At 37.6% G+C, this 19,781-nt stretch overlaps 1 protein-coding gene across 4 annotated transcripts in view; it reads right to left on the bottom strand.

The window, feature by feature from the left end:
- Window positions 1-19,781, bottom strand: part of LOC105495028 (Fas associated factor 1) — a 504,146-nt gene that overhangs the window by 149,140 nt on the left and 335,225 nt on the right. For all 4 annotated transcript variants that reach the window (XM_071093153.1, XM_071093175.1, XM_071093142.1 and 1 more), the window contains one exon: window positions 1,727-1,822. In XM_071093153.1, the coding sequence (XP_070949254.1) occupies window positions 1,727-1,822 (96 nt within the window). The remainder of the gene's footprint in view (window positions 1-1,726; window positions 1,823-19,781) is intronic.

The raw sequence follows: 19,781 nt of genomic DNA, 5'->3' as shown, positions 1-19,781 counted from the left end.
CACTTTTAAAGTCTTGGTGATGACTTTTCCTAGCACATAGTAAGAGCTTAATAAATATTTCTTAAATGAGTAAGTTAAAACATCCATGCCCTCTTTCCCATTTCCTTATAACCATGGTCAGAGTTGAGCATGAAAGTGCTGTTTGTAGCCATGGAACAGAATTTAGGTATTTCCTCATAATATTCTTTAGGCTCGGGCTGGGCGCGGTGGCTCATGCCTGTAATCCCAGCACTTTGGGAGGCCGGGGGGGGGGGGTGGATCATGAGGTTAGGAGTTCGAGACTAGCCTGGCCAATATAGTGAAATCCCGTCTCTATTAAAAATACAAAAATTAGCCGAGTGTGGTGGCAGGCACCTGTAGTCCCAGCTACTTGGTAGGCTGAGGCAGGAGAATTGCTTGAACCTCCAGGTTGCGGTGAGCTGAGATCGCACCATTGCACTCCAACCTGGGCAACAAGAGTGAAACCCCAGTCTCAAAAAAAAAAAGAAAAGAAAAGAATATATATATATATTCTTCAGGCTCACATAGACCGAAATAGGCACAACACACACACAAACATGTTCAATCTCATCTGCCCATTCTCTTTGTTTCTTTAGGACACTTGTGTGCAACACTATCACTGCATTTTTTATATTATGCCATCACTATTATTATTATATTTTTATTATTATGTTTTGAGATGGAGTTTCACTCACTGCCCAGGCTGGAATGCAATGGCACAATCTCAGCTCACTACAACCTCCACCTCCTGAGTTCAAATGATTCTTCTGCCTCAGTTTCCTGCATAGCTGGGATTACAGGCATGCACCACCACGCCTGGCTAATTTTGTATTTTTAGTAGAGATGGAATTTCTCCATGTTGGTCAGGCTGGTCTTGAACTCCTGACTTCAGGTGATCCGCTCACCTTGGCATCTCAAAGTGCTGGGATTACAGGCGTGAGTCACTGCACCCCGCCACTGTTATTTTATTATCTATCACCCTTGACTCTGAGCACTTTGGTATAGGTACAGTGTTACTCATTTTTGTTCTCTAAAAGTATCAAGCACAGCGTCTGTCTCATAGTAAGTGCTCCAACCCAATGAGTTAAAGGACTTCCAGGGTCAATCCTCATGAATCTACTCAACTACACGGTCAACACCAAAAAAACTTTCTTTTTTCTTTTTTGAGATGCATTCTCATGCTCTTGCCCAAGCTGGAGTGCAGTGGCGCCATCTCGGCTCACTGCAACCTCTGCCTCCTGGGTTCAAGCAATTCTCATGCCTCAGCCTCCCAAGTAGCTGGGATTACAGGTGTCTGCCACCACACCTGGCTAATTTTTGCATTTTTAGTAGAGACGGGGTTTCACTGTGTTGGCCAGGCTGGTCTCGAACTCCTGGCCTCATGTGCTCTGCCTGCCTCAGCCATCCAAAGTGCTGGGATTACAGGCGTGAGTGACTGTGCCCAGACTAGAAAGTTCTTTGTTAGCCTGATAGTTCTAAGTAAAAATCATTTCAACCAATCCACCTGAATTCTGTCTGTTGAAACATAAAACTAACAGAGAAAGAAGGAGCACATTAGTAATAACCTTGCATGGACAGTTTCTGCCTTCAAGAATTTACCAAGATATAATTAATGCTATATTAACTTTATCTATTCATTGCTCTGGCAGATAAAAAAGAAAGGGAAATGGGCAGGTAGGTGGGGGATGGGCCTTCTGTTCAATGAAAAGCTGGCAAACAGGCTTACTTCTTCTGACTGTTCCCGGGTCTGTGCAGGTGAAGATCTTCTTCCCACTGTAAGTCGATGGCAGGGATAAGAGAGCCCTGATTCAGCAAGACACATCTGCAAAAAGTAGAATCCATCATTTGTAAACAAAATATGGCCATGTTTCACAAAAGGATTTTACCTTTCAGGTATTTTCTATTATTGCTGAAGCTAGATTAGAAAGTTAACTCTAGTATCCTGGGTATTGCATTACCAGGAAGGCTTTGAAAATTTGAATTTTTTCCACACATGAGATGTTATGGTAGCCAAGGCTAATTTTCATTAGATGATAGATTGAGGCTCCAGGAAATTGTAATGAGCCCCAAATAAGGCAAAGTATACATACTTGCCCCCAATCCCTCACTGCCTCAATGTGCGTCTGCTACTTTTCTGATTAGCAGAATAATACTTCAGTTTCCTAACTCTGAGGGCAGTAAGGATAGAAATATAAAATTGTAGGTGAGATACAGAATTTAAAATTTCCCTAAGATACATATACCAAAAATATATAAAAATCTAAGTTTAGGTTTTACCCTAAAGGAAGCTGCCTTATATTTGAGTAGTTATAAAAGTTCTCCTATTACAGGGTGCTTCATTTTCAATACTTCATTTTCAATACACTGTTTAAACAGATTAGCCTTAAATAACCTGAGTCAATGATGCTTCAGGTACTCAGAGAGTTTACTTGTCAAAACTGGTTAATAAAGAAGACAATGATTAAGACATTGTCTTATCCTAGAGGTATAATCTCACAATTGCAAGTATTAAAAGTCCTTATAAACCTGCCTTTAAAAGATTCTTTGAAAAATGTCTTGGGAAGATGATGAATATACATATATAGGACAAATGAAACCAAACCAAAACAAAAAAATAAGCAAATGAAAAAATTACAACTGTCCTTAATGACACCTAGATAGGGATAGTACTTGATTATTACTTTCTCCACAGTGTAGGGATAATAAGGTTGAGTTTACGGGTAAAGCAATGAGAAAATGCCTAGCACACAGTAGTGGCTCAACAAACATTACTTTTTACTAGTCTGTGAAGAATACTTGTGGCTTGAAATAAAATGTCCAGTGAGAAGGATGGACTCTAGAAAACATGACTTTAGCAGAAATACCTTCCTCACCTACACTGTTCCATGAGAGAAGCCCACTGTCATCTTGTATTTTGGGGTCTTTCTGAGTTAGCCTGTTCCTTAATTAACACAAGAATAGTTATCTTATTCAATTCAATTATTTAGTCTTTACAGTGTCAACCAAAAAGAAAAAAACAGTGACCCTAGTGGTGATGATGATGCTTATATACAAAAAATGCCTATTGAATAAATATCATAAAATGTGAGGGTAGATACAAAAGCAGTATTTGTAAATTAACATTATATAATATTAACATTATTTTTAGTATATGTGTCCAATTAAATAATTTGATAATTATACTACATCAACACAAAAAGTTTATGCATTTAAATTATCCAAAGAAAACCTTTTTTTCACAAAAATCATAATTATTTTACAGTATTTATATTTTTAAGACCACATCTCAAGGAAGAAGTAGCTGTTGTAGGCAAGAATTTAATTGTTCTTATCAGCTGTTAATGATTGAAATATAAGGACGGTAAATCATTTTTTGACAAGACATGAAGAAAAACGACCAAAATTAAATAAATTTGCCCCGTTAAAAAGTAATCCATGGACAGGCAGGCACTTAACAAATTCTTGTTGATTGCTAAAGGAACTTTTTCTATTTAATAACAGGAGACAGCTAAGTGTAGAATGGACTTTTAAACTCAGAGCGTCCTGAGTTCAAATTCAATTCTACTATTCACTCAAATCAATATTTTACATCTCAAAACTAAGTTTCCTGGCTGGGCGTGGTGACTCATGCCTGTAATTCCAGCACTTTGCAAGGCCAAGTCAGGAGGATAGCTTGAGCTCCTCAGGAGTTCAAGACCAGCTTGGGCAACATAGTGAGATCTTGTCTCTAACAACATAAACAAAAGATTAGCTGGGTACAGGGGTGCACACCTGTAGTCCCTGCTACTTGGGTTGCTGAGGCAGGAGGATCACTTGAGCCCAGGTAGTCAAGGCTGCAGTGAGCCATGATCACACCACTGTACTCCAGCCTGGGTCACAGAGTGAGACCCTGTCTCCAAAAACAGAAAAAACAATTAGCTGAGCATGGTGGCACACACCCATAGTCCAGCTACTAGGGAGGCTGAGATGGGAGGATTGCCTGAGCCTAGGAGATCAAGGCTGCAGGGAGCTGGGATCATGCCACTGCATTCTAGCCTAGGTGACAGAGCAAGAACCTGTCTTTTTTTAAAAAAAAAAAAAAAAAAAAAAAGGCTAAGTTTTTTGTTCTATAAAATTAACATGACCTTTCCTAACAGGCTTTCTGTGAGGATGGCTTAAATGAGAATACACTTGCTACATGGTAGATATTCCATCAGTGAGTGAATACTCAAAGTCCACTTGAAGTTTTTTCTTTTCTTCTTACAGACAGTATTTAGTGTTAAGAACATACTGTGCTGGGCACAATGGCTCATGTGCTGGGCACGGTGGCTCACGCCTGTAATCCCAGCACTTTGGAAGGCTGAGGCCAGTGGATTACCTGAAGTCAAGAATTCAAGACCAGGCTGACCAACATGGTGAAACCCCACTTCTACTAAATAAAAAAATAAGCCGGGCGTGGTGGTTCATGCCTGTAATTCCAGCTACTTGGGAGGCTGAGGCAGGAGAATTGCTTGAACCCAGGAGGCAGAGGTTGCAGTGAGCTGAGATTGGGTCACCGCACTCCAACCTGGGCAACAAGAGCGAAATTCCGTCTCAAAAAAAAAAAGAACATACTAACTACGTGATTCTCAAAGTACGTACTATAGGCACAGGGTTCTTGAGATTCTTTCAGGAGTTCCATTAGGTCAAAATTATTTCATAATAATACTTAAATGGCATTAGACTTTTTCACTGTGTTTTATTTATTTATTTATTTTCTTGAGAGGGAATTTCGCTCTGTCACCCAGGCTGGAGTGTGGTGGTACGATCTTGGCTCACTGCAACCTCTACCTCCCAGGTTCAAGTGATTCTCCCGCTTCAGCCTCCAAAGCGGCTGGGATTACAGGTGCGTGCCACTATACCTGGCTAATTTTTGTATCTTTGTAGAGATGCGGTTTTAACACGTTGGCCAGGCTGGTCTTGAACTCCTGACCTCAGGTGATCTGCCAGTCTCAGCCTCCCAAAGTGCTGGGATTACAGGTGTGAGCCACCACGGCTGGCCACACTGTGTTTTTATACTGATATTAAAAAAAGCAATGGTGGGCAAATCTGCTGATACTTCAGCACAAATTAAGGTAGTAGCACCAAACTGTTAAAAATCTCCAGTTCCATGTACTCTCTGTAAAAATGGCAGTTTCATTTAAGAATGTCCCTGTTAGATCAGAAAAATAGTTACTTTTAATTAAATTTTGACTCTTAACACATGTCTTTTAACATTCTATGTGACAAATGGGAAGTATGTATAAAGCACTTGTAGAGCATACCAAAGTATAATGGATGGCTTGAAGAAAAAGCACTTGTGTTTGAGTTATATGCTGAATTAGCCACTTTTTTTCATGAAACACCATTACTACTTAAACAAATGATGGGCAGACAAACTGTGGTTATTTGGATTTGATATTTGGGTAAGCATCCCTTACTCAAAATGCTTGGGACCAGAGCTGTTTCAGACTTAGAACTGTTTTGGATTTTGGAATATTTGCATCATACATACCTAACAGTTGAGCACTCCAAATCTAAAAATCCAAATCTGAAATGCTCGAATGAGCATTTCCTTTCAACATGACATTGCTGCTTAAAAAGTTAGATTTCCAGATTACGGGTACTCAACCTGTGATTGAGTATCCCTAATTGCTGACCATTTTCTCCAAAATGAATGAAGTGAGACTACTACTTCAAGGAACAGGTTTGACAGTATTAATTGCCAATGACAAAATTTGAGTTTTCACATAAAAATTAAGAGTTTTAAAAACTATCAGCCATCATGAGCTTGACAGCTTCTCAATACTTAAAGCCTTTGTGATGAGCTCAGTAGTTTTATTAATAGATGTGATTTTTTATATCATATAATGTGTCAACATTTGGAAAATCTGCATAACTTACAAGACCAATATTCTCCAAATGAACAGTGATTGCATAATGTTATAAAATTATGTATGGATAAAGGTTTAATTCAAAGTGTGAGGCATATCAATGTATCTCACTATGACAAAGTATTAATACAAAAAGTATACTGATAGGGTTTCAGATTCTACAAAGAAAGTAACATTTAGCTCTACCTGAGAAAGCTCTGTGCCACACATACACACACACACACACACACACAAATTAAAATTAAAAAAATAAAACTAACCTTTAGGAAACTACCACTTCTCGAGTTCTAGTTTAGTATCAAAGAATAATAGCTATAATTATTTGAAAAGACTATTAAAATACTCCTCCCTTGTCCAACTACAGATCTTTATGAGGTCAGATTTTCTTCATATCTTCAACCAAACAAAATTCATTATAACAGGTTAAGTGCAGAAGAAGGACAACTGCAACAAAAATCCAGTTGTCTTTTATTAAGACAGACATTAAAGAGATTTGTAAAAGTATAAAAACAATGTCACTTTACTTACTGAATTCTTAGAAAATATAATTACTTTGTGTAAAATTCTATTTATATTAACATGTAATTCACTTGTTATCTTAAATATTATTTTCTTCAATATTAATTTTTAGAATGGTAAATGTCAATGAATATAATCCACATAAACAAAAGCTCTCTGGGGTCTTTGATGATTTCTTTACAAGTGAAAAAGGATCCTGAGACCAAAAAGCTGAGAACTGCTGAACTATGCAATGTGTACATGTGCAACTAATTTTCATGAATAATGACGACTATTATTTGAAACAACTGAGAAGACAAAAAAGCTCTTTCGTGAAATCTTAGAATCTTTTTGATGTTTCTTCTTTACATAATAAACAAAGGATAAAATATTTTCCTTGTATTATTCTTTATGTTATTCTTCATACGAAAATAAAATACTAGGACAATATGCAAAGGAAAACTCCTGTAAACCACCATGACTGATCACTGGCTATGTCTAACAAGTTGTTAGTAAAACACAGTATTATCATTTTAAGCTTGGTCCTCAGAGCATTTAGGGCCATTCTTAATACTTCTTTCTTTAAAAATATGAATTAGTAGGCTGGGCGTGGTGGCTCACACCTGTAATCCCAGCACTTAGGGAGGCCAAGGCGGGTGGATCACTTGAGGTCAGGAGTTGGAGACCAGCCTGACCAACGTGGTGAAACCCCATCTCTACAAAAATACAAAAATTAGCCGGGCATGGTGGCGGGAGCATGCACTCCCAGGTACTCAGGAGGCTGAGGCAGGAGAACTGTTTGAACCTGGGAGGCAGAGGTTGCAGGGAGCCGAGATTGAGCCACTGCACTCCGGCCTGGGTGAGACTCAGTCTCAATTATATATATACACATATATATTCATATATACACATAGATATTCATATATACACATATTCATATATATACATAGATACTCATATATATATGAATTAGTTCTTCAAATTATTTTTTATTTTATAGCCAAATTTTAACCCTCTCCCAAATACATGCTTGCAGTCTCTCTTTTTTTCTAATTATAAATGACAAAGACTAAGACATTTTAAGAGTACTGGAAGCTATAAAACCTGTTATGGGATCTTGGGTCAGTAACCAAGAGTCTTAACATCTCCTTTTGTAAAATACAGGTAGGACCAACTACATGGCCTCTCAGATCCCTTCTAGCCCTAATGGGTTATGATCTTCATATATCACCAAGGAGATTTGGTTATGTCACCCGCAGACTCCTTGCTCTGCATGTGACACACCCACTAACACAACTGAACAAGATTCAAACTAGAGCTTTACTGTTTGTATCTTTTATTCACTCAGTTTGTAAAATACAATTCTCTTGTGTTTTAAGAAGAACAATTAATATGAGACATTTTTTAAAAACCATATCTCAAGCTTATCATCATCCTAACATGGCACTGATGTAATTTCATCCAGATTTGGGAATGCTACTGGATATTAGCATTGAATACACTGCACTGATGGTCTTCTTAATCTATGTATTTGTACGTCAAGATGTATCCAATTATACACTTAAAAATATATGGCTTATTACAGGTCAGTTATACTTCAATAAGGCAGTATTCAGTGTTATTAATACACACATTTATATCCTCATATAAAGTATTACTTTTTTTTTTTGAGACAGTCTCACTCTGCCACCCATGCTGGAGTGCAGTGGTATGATCTCGGCTCACTATAACCTCCACCTCCCAGGTTCAAGTGATTCTCCTGCCTCAGCCTCCTGAGTAGCTGGGACTACAGATGCATGCCACCAAGTCCGGCTAATTTTTGTATTTTTGTAGAGGTGGGGTTTCATCATGTTGCCCGGGCTGGTCTTGAACTCCTGACCTCAAGTGATCTGCCCGCCTCGGCTTCCCAAAATGCTCAGATTATAGACAGGAGCCACCTCACCCAGCCTAAAGTATTGCTTTTTGACATATGTATACATACACCCCTGACACCATTCAGTATTTTAAAAAACAGTTGTATAATAACTGCTATTAAGAGCTCAATATGTATTGTTATTACACAAAGTGCTTTATATGCACTACCCCACTTAATTCTCATAATAACTCTGCCAGGTAAGGATTATAATTCCCATTTTAGAGATGAGGTTACTAAACCTCACACAGAATAAGAAGGTTGCCCAAAGTCAAACAGGTACTGAGTGGTGAACCCAAATTAAAATTCAGGCAGTTTATCTCACAACCATTTTAAAAGAATCCAATCAAACAACTATTAAGGCTCTAAGATATCTTGTCTATCTGATAACCAATAATTACTTTCTTTGGCTTAATTAAAACAGCTACTCCTAGAGACCATCAATTAGTCAGAAACTACATAGAAAGTGCTTAACATATGTCTACCATACATGACAACTCTGTAAATTAAAGACTATCATGATTGTACAAATCATAAAACAACCTTAGAGTGGTGGAGTAACTTGTCCGAGATAAATCAGGTACCAGATGGCAAACCAAATTTAACTCCAAAAGCCATGGAGTTTTCTACAACATCCCATTTCCAACGTAAATAAGGCTTTTTATGGTAAGGAGTCCTGAAGATGACTGCTGGAATACCCCTTTTAAATTTTCAGATGCTTACTGTTCAGCTAAACAGATTACTGAGGTGGTTTTAAACCAAACTGAGTCATGAGGCTAAAATTTCATTTACTGCCAACCAAAGCACAAATCAAAAAAGCTTATTTATTTTTATTCACAATCCGAGATTTCTTCTGCCCTTCCCCCAGCCATTTTTTTTGTCACTTATGTGCTAGAAAAGTCACACAGAGCTTTAATTTGTGGCAGGTTGAAGCAAGCTTATTAAGAATGCTAGTTACCAAGTGTACATGCACTTGTCTGGACTAGCCCACTGCCACATTCTTGTAGCAGGGTTAAACAGCAGTTTAGTCACCTCATAAAAAGGCACACTGTTAAAAAGGAAGTGACTAACAATATTCTGGAACCAACAGAATATTAAAAGACATGTGCAGGTCAAGATCAATTATCAACAAAACTCTTGTGTAAATAGCTCAAAAAACTGTGTTCTCTGCTTGGCCTTGCTGTGTTATAGTCCTCAATTGATTTGGCAAGTTGGTAAAGTTTAATGAAATAAACACCAACAGTTACAAGTTCTGAGGCTTTTTGCTATGTACATAAACACAAATGCTACCATGTAAGCAACCGTAGTTGGAAGAAACAACGATGGCTGCTATACATGGCTTCATTTTACACACAAGATATTAGCTTTGGAAGAGTCCTCAGAATTCATCAGTTGCTTGTATCCCAACCAGGAGATCTTGAAGCCTTAGCTGAGTCAAGTGCTGCTGCCATACCTTCCCCTACCCAGCATCTCCCTTGCCCCATTCCAAGCTAGTAATGAGAATTTCCAGAGAGAAGGTATCAGCAGCCTTCTCTTAAACTTCTACCAGTAATACCATCATCCCCAACAGATTCCAAATGAAAGGCAGTTTCTCCTCACAAGGTAAGCGTCTAATCCTCTCACTTAACAGGGAAAGAAATTGAGGTATAGAGAGGTAAAGTGTTTGTTTTAAGTCTCACATCTGCTTAATGACAGCACAAGCATGTTCTCTTTTTGACTCCTAATCTTGGTTTTTCTTTTTCTTCTTTCTTTTTTTTTTTTTTTTTTGAGACAGAGTCTTGCCATGTTACCCAGACTGGACTGGAGTACAGTGATATACAATCATGGCCGACTGCCACCTCAATCTCCTAGCATCAAGCAATCCTCCCACCTCAACCTCCTGTGTGGCTGAGTCTACAGGTGCATGCCGCCATGCCCAGCTAATTCTTAAATTTTTTGTAGAGATGAGGGTCTCCTTATTTTTTTGTAAAGATGGAGTCTCATCATGTTGCCCAGGCTGGTCTTGAACTCCTGGGCTCCCCCTTTTGGCCTCTCAAAGTGCTGGGATTACAGGTGTGAGCCACCACACCCAGCCAACTATGTGTTTTTTAAAGATGTTACAGTTAATTGTAAAATACTAACAACTATCTTGATTTAATTATCTCATATTTTCTTTTAAAAGCTTTTGGAAATATATATAATAAATTTAAATGCCCCTTCCTTACTTTTTTGGTTTCTTTCATTTAATCTGGTGGGACTCTCAAAATCAAGGAGAATCACCTGATGCTATTTTTCTATATTATAATTACCTACTTTTATGCTTCCTTATACTGTCCCAACATTATCTTGAGATTTTGGCTATCAAAGAGAGTTGCTCAACAGAAAAGCTTTTTTTTTTTTTTTTTTTTTTTTTTTTTTTAAATCTTCTAGGGCATTTCATCACCTAAAACCAGATTACATCATAGGAAGATAAAGAGCTGCTCACTGTAACAGAATTAGCAAAATTTCTAAATGGATATGCTTTTATACCTAAATACAGATATCAATATTCTAGTACTTCATTACTTATTGATTTTAGTGAGTACAATAGAAGAGGTTCTGAAGTATTTTACATCATTAAAATACTTCTGAAGAGCATTAAGTTACACAGTAGGAAATACAACCCAATTAGACCAGCCTAACATTGTCTAGTGGCATAGTCCCTCATACCTATTCAGAGAGAATGGTCAACTTTATTTATATAAAAAAGTACTATCCTCAGGTAAGTAAGTGCTCAAGATGTTATATTGTAAGGCAACTTTAAACCAAAGTTATTTCAGCTGAATCAAGAACTCTGTTTCAAAGTCAACTTTTTTTTTTCCCCCCACACAGGCCAATAATCCACACTATGAATTAAAATAGCCCTTCTTTCTCAGTTCCTATCACTACAGCTTTATGTCATTTAGTTGCTTATGAGCACCCTCTGGTGGAGGGCAGAAGAGGGAAAAGAACATATTAAACATATTGCTTATAACCAGTAAGAATAGTGAGGGGGAAAAAGAGATCTGGAATATGTGCAGACTTCTCTTGACTCTGCTTTTCTTCCTCATATTATTTGATAATTCAGAACTATTTGCTGAATGTTATACTAACCATATAGTTACTCAGAGTTGACAACGTATTCAATAAATATTAAGTTATTATACGTCAGGCACTTGGATCCAAACAATCTGGCTTTGGATCCTGGCTTTGATATCTAATGTCATTTCTCAGGAAAGCTGCTTATCTCAAAAGATCTGTTTCCTTGTCTGAGAAATGGGAATAATATGTTTGTTGACATAAAAAGATAAGTGAAAAAATATGTAGCATAGTGGACTAGATTTTCAACTTTAAAAAAATAAAAATCACACACCACTTCATCTTTGTCTCCTTGTCAGAAGGAAGGATTATCAAATAGGTGTTTTTAGTTGCAATGCCCAATTATTTCTGTTTTTAAGAATCTAAGCCTAGATGACAGAATTGGTATCATTTAAGTATTTTATATCAACTTATGTCAATTAAATTTAACTGTATTAGTATATGTTCTAAAACATACACACAACAACAAAATATATTTTTTCAGTCTTTTCCATACTAAAGATATCCAAATGATGCTGACCAATATTAAAGAAAAATTTCTTCCTAAGTGAACAAATTTAAATTATTAAGAGAGAAGGGTTTCTTATCATTTCCCACATGACATTCTTGTGAGTGCCAACCTGTGGAGAGCATTTTTGTTTAGATATATTGTAGCTGTGAGAGTTTCTAAGGGCCCATATCTTACATCACTCATTACCTACTTATGACGGGGAATTTCGAAAGGATACATTACACAGCCATGTCCAAAAGTGGAACTTGCTTCAGGTTTCCCATTCAATTCCTGGGACAGGAACTAAACCAAAATTGAGAGAAAGAACAACAGGCTATTGGAGGCAAAAAGAACAAGAATAAAAACAAACAAACGAAAAACTAAAAAGGATATCTCTGTCTGCTGCAATGACTTTGGGAGACCAGTTAAGCCTCCTGAGAACATTTAGCTCAAAAACATTTAATGAGCCTGTAAGCCACATTTTTTTTTTTTTCCTGTTACCACCATTAAAGCAAGAATTGTTCTTTTACGTCTTTAGGCTTCATGGTGCTCTTGTATGACTTCTTTCTCCCGTAAGTCGGCCTGTGGTATGATTCCATGTGTGTAAATACTTGGGAAGAACACTATATATAGATCAAAGGACCTGGGTTAAAACTCTAAATCTGCCTCTTACTCATTCTGTGACCTTGATCAACTCTCTTCTCTAAGTTTTATCGCCTGCATGATGAAAAAATTGGACTAGATGATTCTCATGTTTTCTCTCACCCTGAAAACTGTTTCAGTCTGATGTTCAAGGCCATAACCCTGCCCACCTTTCCAGCCATTACCTCCCACTACTTTTGTATACAGGTTTGTTTGCTCAATGATCCAAAAATGTGCCTTGCACGTGCCTACTCTTAGGCTTCTGCTCATTCCATTACTTTTGCCTGGGTTTCCCTCACCATTCTTTTCCACCTGTCTATTTCTTAGGTATGTGAACGTAACATAAGAAAAATTTAAGTGACAGAACTTCTTCAAAACTCAGCTCAATCTCTTTCTGAAAGCCTTCTATATAACCTCCCCAATTTCACATTTTTCTCTATCTCCAAAATACTTGGTATCTTTGGGTAGTCAATCATATCCAGTGATACTTGGACAAATCTTCCAGAAATAAACCTCATTTATTCAGCTAGTTCCTAAGGGAAGACCCAGAATCCCAGGTGGGAACTGAGTAGACAGAGGCAATGTGGATGTCACAGTGATGCAGGGCAGGCGAGTCCCAAAACTGGGGCTTAGCACAGGAGGGTTCGTGGCTTTGCCCAGAAAAGAATTCAAGGTGGGCTGGAGGTGTTAGCAACTTTTATTGAAGTGGCAGTGTACACAGTAGCAAAGCATACTGCTCCTTGTGGAGCAGGACTCCCCCATAGGCAGTGTGCTCACAGTGGCAGCTCAAAGGCTGTTCTGCAGTCATATTTATATCCACTTTTAATTACATGCAAATTAAGGGGTGATTATGCAGAAATTTCTAGGAAAAGGGGGTAACTTCTGGGTTGTCTGGTTGTTGACATGGAAAGGGGCAGTAACTTCTAGGTGTTGCCATGGTAATGGTAAACAGACATGGCACAATGGTGGACATGTCTTATGGAAAGCTGCTTTTGCCCTGTCCCTATTTTAGCTAGTCCTCAATTTGGTCAGGTGCCTGAGCCCTGCCTATGGAGTTCAGTCTCACCTTGCACATCAATAGGCAAAGGTTTTACATGAGTGGGTCAGGAACTGGACCCAAGAGGGGAAAGCCAAATTCCTAGAGATCAAAACTCTGTTATCCTAGATCTGTGGAAGTCTGCCCAGGCCATAACCATGTATGACATTTCTGTTCACTAGGGAAATGGTAGTTCTAAGAGAGGCAGCAACATTGCTTCAATGAGTGCAATGGATCAGGGGACCTGCTGTCCTAGGAGGGGAGGGGAAGAAGTAGTATCTTACTGAAGAAGGAGAAATCTTACCCTAAAATATATCCCCATATCTCTCAAATCATTTGTATCACTGACAACGAAGTGTCTGGAAAAATGTGTCATTGTAAGGCAATTTCTTCGGTAGGTAGATGTCATACTTCGTTGGAGAGGTATAAAAGCAGAGCAATTATGAACTTGAACTCCAAAGCCATTCTTCTAGGGTTTGAAATCCTGGCTCTGCTGGTTAACAGCTTGCACGACCCTGGACAACCCTCTCACCTTGTCAGTGCCTTAATTTCCACCTCTGTAAAGTCTTATAAGTTACAAGATTGTTGTGAAGATTGAAGAGTATGTGTATCTAAATCTGTCTATCAACCAATGTATCTACCTATGCTTGATTGTATGAATTTTGCTAAATCACTCTGGGGGAACAGACAGACAGTACTGTAAGTACAGTGCAAAATACCATTATCCACTCACTTAACTAATAGTTACTGAGCAACCACAACGTGCCAAGACCTCAGCTGAGTGCTAAAGATAAAGCCACTGGTGAACAGTTTCTGCTTTGATAAAGTCAATAATTTCCCAGGCTTTAGGTTTGTGAATAAAGTATAGATCATGCTAATTCTATTTTATGCTATTCTGCCTAATCCTTGTTATTCCCTCTTAGTGAGAACGAACCTGGCATAGTTTGCCACATTGCCATTTCACAGGCAAGAAAAATGAGGCTCATATTTTCACCCAGGATCGATAACAGAGCTAACAGACAGCAAAACAGAGTCAGAACTAACTTCATCTCTAGTATTTATTTGAGGCAAGGTCTCACTCTGTCACCCAGGCTAGAGGGCAGTGGCTTGATCACAGCTCACCACAGCCTTGACCTCCCAGGCTCCAACAATTTTTCCACTTCAGCCTCCTGAGCAGCTGGGACTACAGGAACATGCCATCTGGCCAACTTTTTTTTTTATTTTTAGTAGAGTCTTGCTATGTTGCCCACACTGGTCTTGAAATCCTGGGCTCAAGCAATCCTCCTACCTTGGCTTCTCAAAGTGCTGTGATTACAGGTGTGAGCTACTGTGCCTGAAGATTCGCAGCTTTTAAAAATGACATCATCTCCACCTGAAACGTAAACCAACCAGGCTGACTTGTCAAGCTTTTAATTTTGGGGATGCAGGAACATGGTAAAGCTGAATTACGGGGAAAAAAAAGTTAAGTCATTAGATTGCACAAAATATAACTATATTTTAAGACCATGAAAAAAATAAAGAGAACAACTTATGTTGCAAAACCACGTTTCACCTGTTTCCACCTGCCCCCCCGCCCCCCCCCCCGCTCCCCCCCTCCCCCCTCCCCCCGCCCTCCACAGTTAGCTTCTATAGCCAGGAAATTTATAAACAAAAATCTCACTTTAACTTTTCCATATTCTACTTAGGTCAGGCAAACATAGTCATTAGTGATTTGAATTATTTTGCTAAATAAATTGAAGTATACTTTTAAAAGACAGCTGTCAAAGAAAAAGATAATGGATTGTGTTTGGAGAACAGATGGAAAAACATTGATCAAATCTTCTGTGGTTCTTACTGTACTGCAATACAGTGGTGTTCATATGATGACTTGCAGGTCATTCAGCTCATTCACATACATGTATTACCTGCTTCATATATGATCCATATGCTGATATGTTCAATACACTGAATACCTCTAAAAGAAACTGAAAACCAAACTTTCAAGCATGTTTCTAATTGTGGAAGTATCCTTTCCCAAAAGAGAACATAATTTTCTACACATTACTTGAGATTCCATACCATAACGGCTTACCAAAAAAAGAAGCATGGAAAAAAAGTTTTCTGTTATTAAAACTACTTAAACAAATATCAAAAAGAAACCATGTTAAAATAAAAACAAATACATGTTTTTCAACAATTTATATTTCATGTTAATTGTTATTATTATTGTTTAATTAGACTGTATGAAAATATTTCTTGAAAGGTATTTAGAAGTTTATACTAAATGGGTGAAAAATCTATCTTGGATGCAGTGTGCTCAGGTTATAAAAGCATCAGTGCTTATTTTATCTCCCCACAAAGTGTTGCTGAGATAATTACTGCTGACAGCTTTATTCAAGGTTCATTTCACTTTTTCTGCTATTTTTCTCTGGTTAGAAGTTCAAGAGAGCCCATGGGAAGCCACACCCCTCACACCTGTTAGGCTTCTTCATGTTACAGAGGGCCAGTATGGACATGTCACTTCAAATTAGCATTGTACCAGGGCACTAACTGTGACAATTACTTATCACAGGTTTAACTAAAGAAAAAAAAAAGTTTCTAATTCAACCACAAAAACAGTGTCACAAAATGTAATTTAAACCTGTAAAAGCAGGTTGCATAAAAAACATTCAGAGAGATACAAAATTGGTTCCCAGCATCGAGCTTTGTGCAGTATCTGAATTATGCAGGAATGCTATACAAGCGAACATTTCCTTTAAAACAAAATCAAACCAAAAAGGTAAACAAGGCAGTGCCAGCAATGGTGATGAGTGGGCCTCTTTAAACTTACTTCTTTGTGCTGGAGTATTTGATTCACTTTGTTAATTCTTTTGTGTCAAGTTACTAATTCAATAATGAAATTTCCAGTTAAAGCAAAGCAGCTACTTTTAGACTTATGAAAGACTTAGCTTTATACTAGGGAGAAAGAATTTTCTTCTAATATTTGCTTTTCTCCACTTACAGACCAGAAAATTATCATTAGACAAGGTAGATATTAACACAAAAAGAAAAAGGAAAAACCTCACACCCTTAAATGTGTTTCAAGCCAGTTATTATAAGACTCTGTTTCAAGTGCAAAATAATCTCAAAATTATGCCACCTCTGAAAGACCTAGGATAGTTGGAGGCGGTTAATATGGACTGCTGTGAGGCTAATTGTGGATCTTGAGTTAATTACTTTCTGCTGATAGGAGATTTTAAAAATAAATAAGATGGTCTTTTACTCCATTTTTACTTCAATTTAAACTCGAGGAAACACGAGATGATGATGGCTAAAGTCTGAATACTTCATTATTTGCTGCTGCTATTTAGATGAAGACCCAGAAAGTCTGAGAAATATGTCCACACCATAATCAACGCTAATGTTCACTAGCAAAACAAGAGTGGACAAATCTGTATTTTTCACAATGCATACAACTTGATTCACAAATGCCCAGTGCACATTACTTAGTCAGAGTTAACAGGAATTAACTGTCATTTCTCACCCCCCGCCAACCTCCCCACATACCCACACATGTATATACACACGCACAGGCTGGAGGACACAAGGCAGAGCTCATGGAAACTGGTTTCGAAACAGAAAGTGTTAAACACTCATGAAAAGCAAAGGGCAAAATAATGATGCTGAGCAGGAAATTCAACAGAAGAAATTGCTTGTTTGCAGAAAATCACACATATTAGTGAACGAAAACAGTTCGATGATAATCTTGGTATGGCCACATAATTTCAGTATTTTAATAGTTTGACAAATTTAAAAACCATCATACACATGAAAGGTGCATTATTAGAAATGTAACATTTTCTGAAGATATTTTTCTTCATTTCCCTAACATTTAGAAAGTCACATTAACAAAAGCATATAAAGTCAACACAGGAAATATTGATTATAACATAATATTGATTATAACAAGCCCTTTGCCTTATTCTGCAATCACAACAAATTTACAGAGAATGAAGACCAAATCTTCAGTTATAATGAAAAGGTTATTTTACCTCAAGCAGGTTCCTCATTTTATTATAAGTTTGATAAATAAAGAGGTTCTGTTCGTGGAAAAACCTCATTATTTTAGAGAGCTACTGTATTAATCAGTGGTCATTTCAGCTCATCATAACCACAACCTTCAAATATGCAAGGATACATCTCAAGCCTGCTTTGTATGCATGAAGGGTACCAACCAGCCACCTGGCACATGTCTCGTCAATAGTGAGATGCCATTTACCCCTCAACACTGTGGAACTCTTTGGATAGCAAATATAAGAGCTCTGGATATTTTTCCAGCAGCATCTAATTCCTTGGCAAAACCGAGGCAGTTATGCTAACAACTTTGGTCTCGGGACATGGACACAGTGCTGCTGCGCATCTTGTCCTGGCTTTTCCTCCTAGGAAAAAAGAGTCTGAATTAACTATACCATGTTAGGCACACCAGCATAAATGGGTACTATCTAGAAACAAGAAAAAGTAATTTCACCTTGCCAGTTAATCCTTGCTGGTTCAGCCCAGCCAAGTAATTTTTTTCCTTCTGCTCAACTCTTACAACCCTTATTGTGAAGCTCTAGAATTCGTGTTTTGTGATTGAAAAGAACTACAGCTTTCATCGTATCTGTGTTTAGGTGACTCTAAGGTCCTTGAAGACATAGCCTGGATCTTATATTCTCGTTTTTATCTGCCACAGGGCTCTTAGTAGGTTGCTTTGCATATGCCACGCAATAAATGTCTAATGCTTTAATTTATATGGGTACTTTTCCTGCTTCCCTTGCCAAGATAAAATATGAAAGACTTGTAATTTTCTAGAGAAATATATAACCTATCTAGTCCTATAATCCAAGGCCTGGAAACCACTCCAAAGTGAGATAAATACTAAAAACTATCATTAGAATTTGAATAACTATCTGACTGACATCTGGGTCTCAGTGAAAAGTATAAGGTTCAAAAGCATTCTGACATGATATGGCATATTAAATTTAATTCAGTAGTCACGAAGACTTAAAACTACCAATCAAAATACGCAAAACAAAGACCAATTTACCTTCAACATAATTTGAACTTATGCATCTTCATTTTTTGACAAAGACATACTGTTTTTACTTCATACTTAATGTTTCTGTATAATTAGCTTTGCATTCTAATGTATTTCATCTCTGTGGACTTCATGGGAATTAGAGTAATCTAAGTATGATTCGGCTCTACTTTGTAAGACATGATTGCTCTTAAATTTATGAGGATGAATAATGTAGCTAATAAAAACATTTTCAAATTTATAATGTATATTAGACATTAAAAAAATCCAACAGGCTTTAAATGTCTCACATAAGAATAATACACAAGGAATTACACTTTTTAGGACTCCCACTCAAGTAAATACAAGAAACACTAAGTAATCACTCAACATACATGTGTTTATTTACTGGTTCTTCTATATACACATGCATTGCAAGACAAATCTTTTATATTAAAAAAAAACCAAAAAACAAAAAGCACCAGGCTGGGCATGGTGACTCACACCTGTAATCCCAGCACTTTGGGAGGGCGAGGCGGGCAGATCACAAGGTCAAGAGATCAAGACCATCCTGGCCAACATAGTGAAACCCCGTCTCTACTAAAAATACAAAAATTATCCGGGCGTGGTGGCAAGTGCCTGTAATCTCAGCTACTTGGGAGGCTGAGGCAGGAGAATTGCTTGAACCCAGGAGGCAGAGGTTGCAGTGAGTCGGGATTGTGCCACTGCATTCCAGCCTGGTGACAGAGCGAGACTCTCTCTCAAAAACAACAACAAACAAAAACAAAAACAAAAAACCAAGTGACAAAAATGAGAAAACCCTCAGATCCGAAACTCTTTTAAAAAATATTTTGACACACGGTAAAAGAATGATCCATTCCCAAGACAAGCATGTATTCTATGGGCAGACTCATATCTGCAGCACTTACTTATGTCAATGCCACAAATCTGAAAGCTGTTAAGTGGTAACTCTTCGAACCAGGCAGAAACTATTGTTGTGTACAACTAAGTCTCAAAAAACTAGTTTACCTGTCACTTCAAGCTGAATAAATGTATTGAAATATTAGAGTTAAGGGGGGAAAAAAAAGAATGTTTATGTGAGTGTAAAAAACTAAAAACTGAAAAATATTTCCTAGAGACTGGGAATAAATCATTTTATAAATTATTTTGATCAACACATAGTAATAATATTAGAAATCTTC

The sequence above is a fragment of the Macaca nemestrina genome, chromosome 1, assembly GCF_043159975.1.
Source record: "Macaca nemestrina isolate mMacNem1 chromosome 1, mMacNem.hap1, whole genome shotgun sequence".
In the NCBI taxonomy this organism is placed as follows: domain Eukaryota; kingdom Metazoa; phylum Chordata; class Mammalia; order Primates; family Cercopithecidae; genus Macaca; species Macaca nemestrina.
Note: the sequence above shows the minus strand (reverse complement) of the source record. Positions and strands in the feature narration are given on the sequence as shown.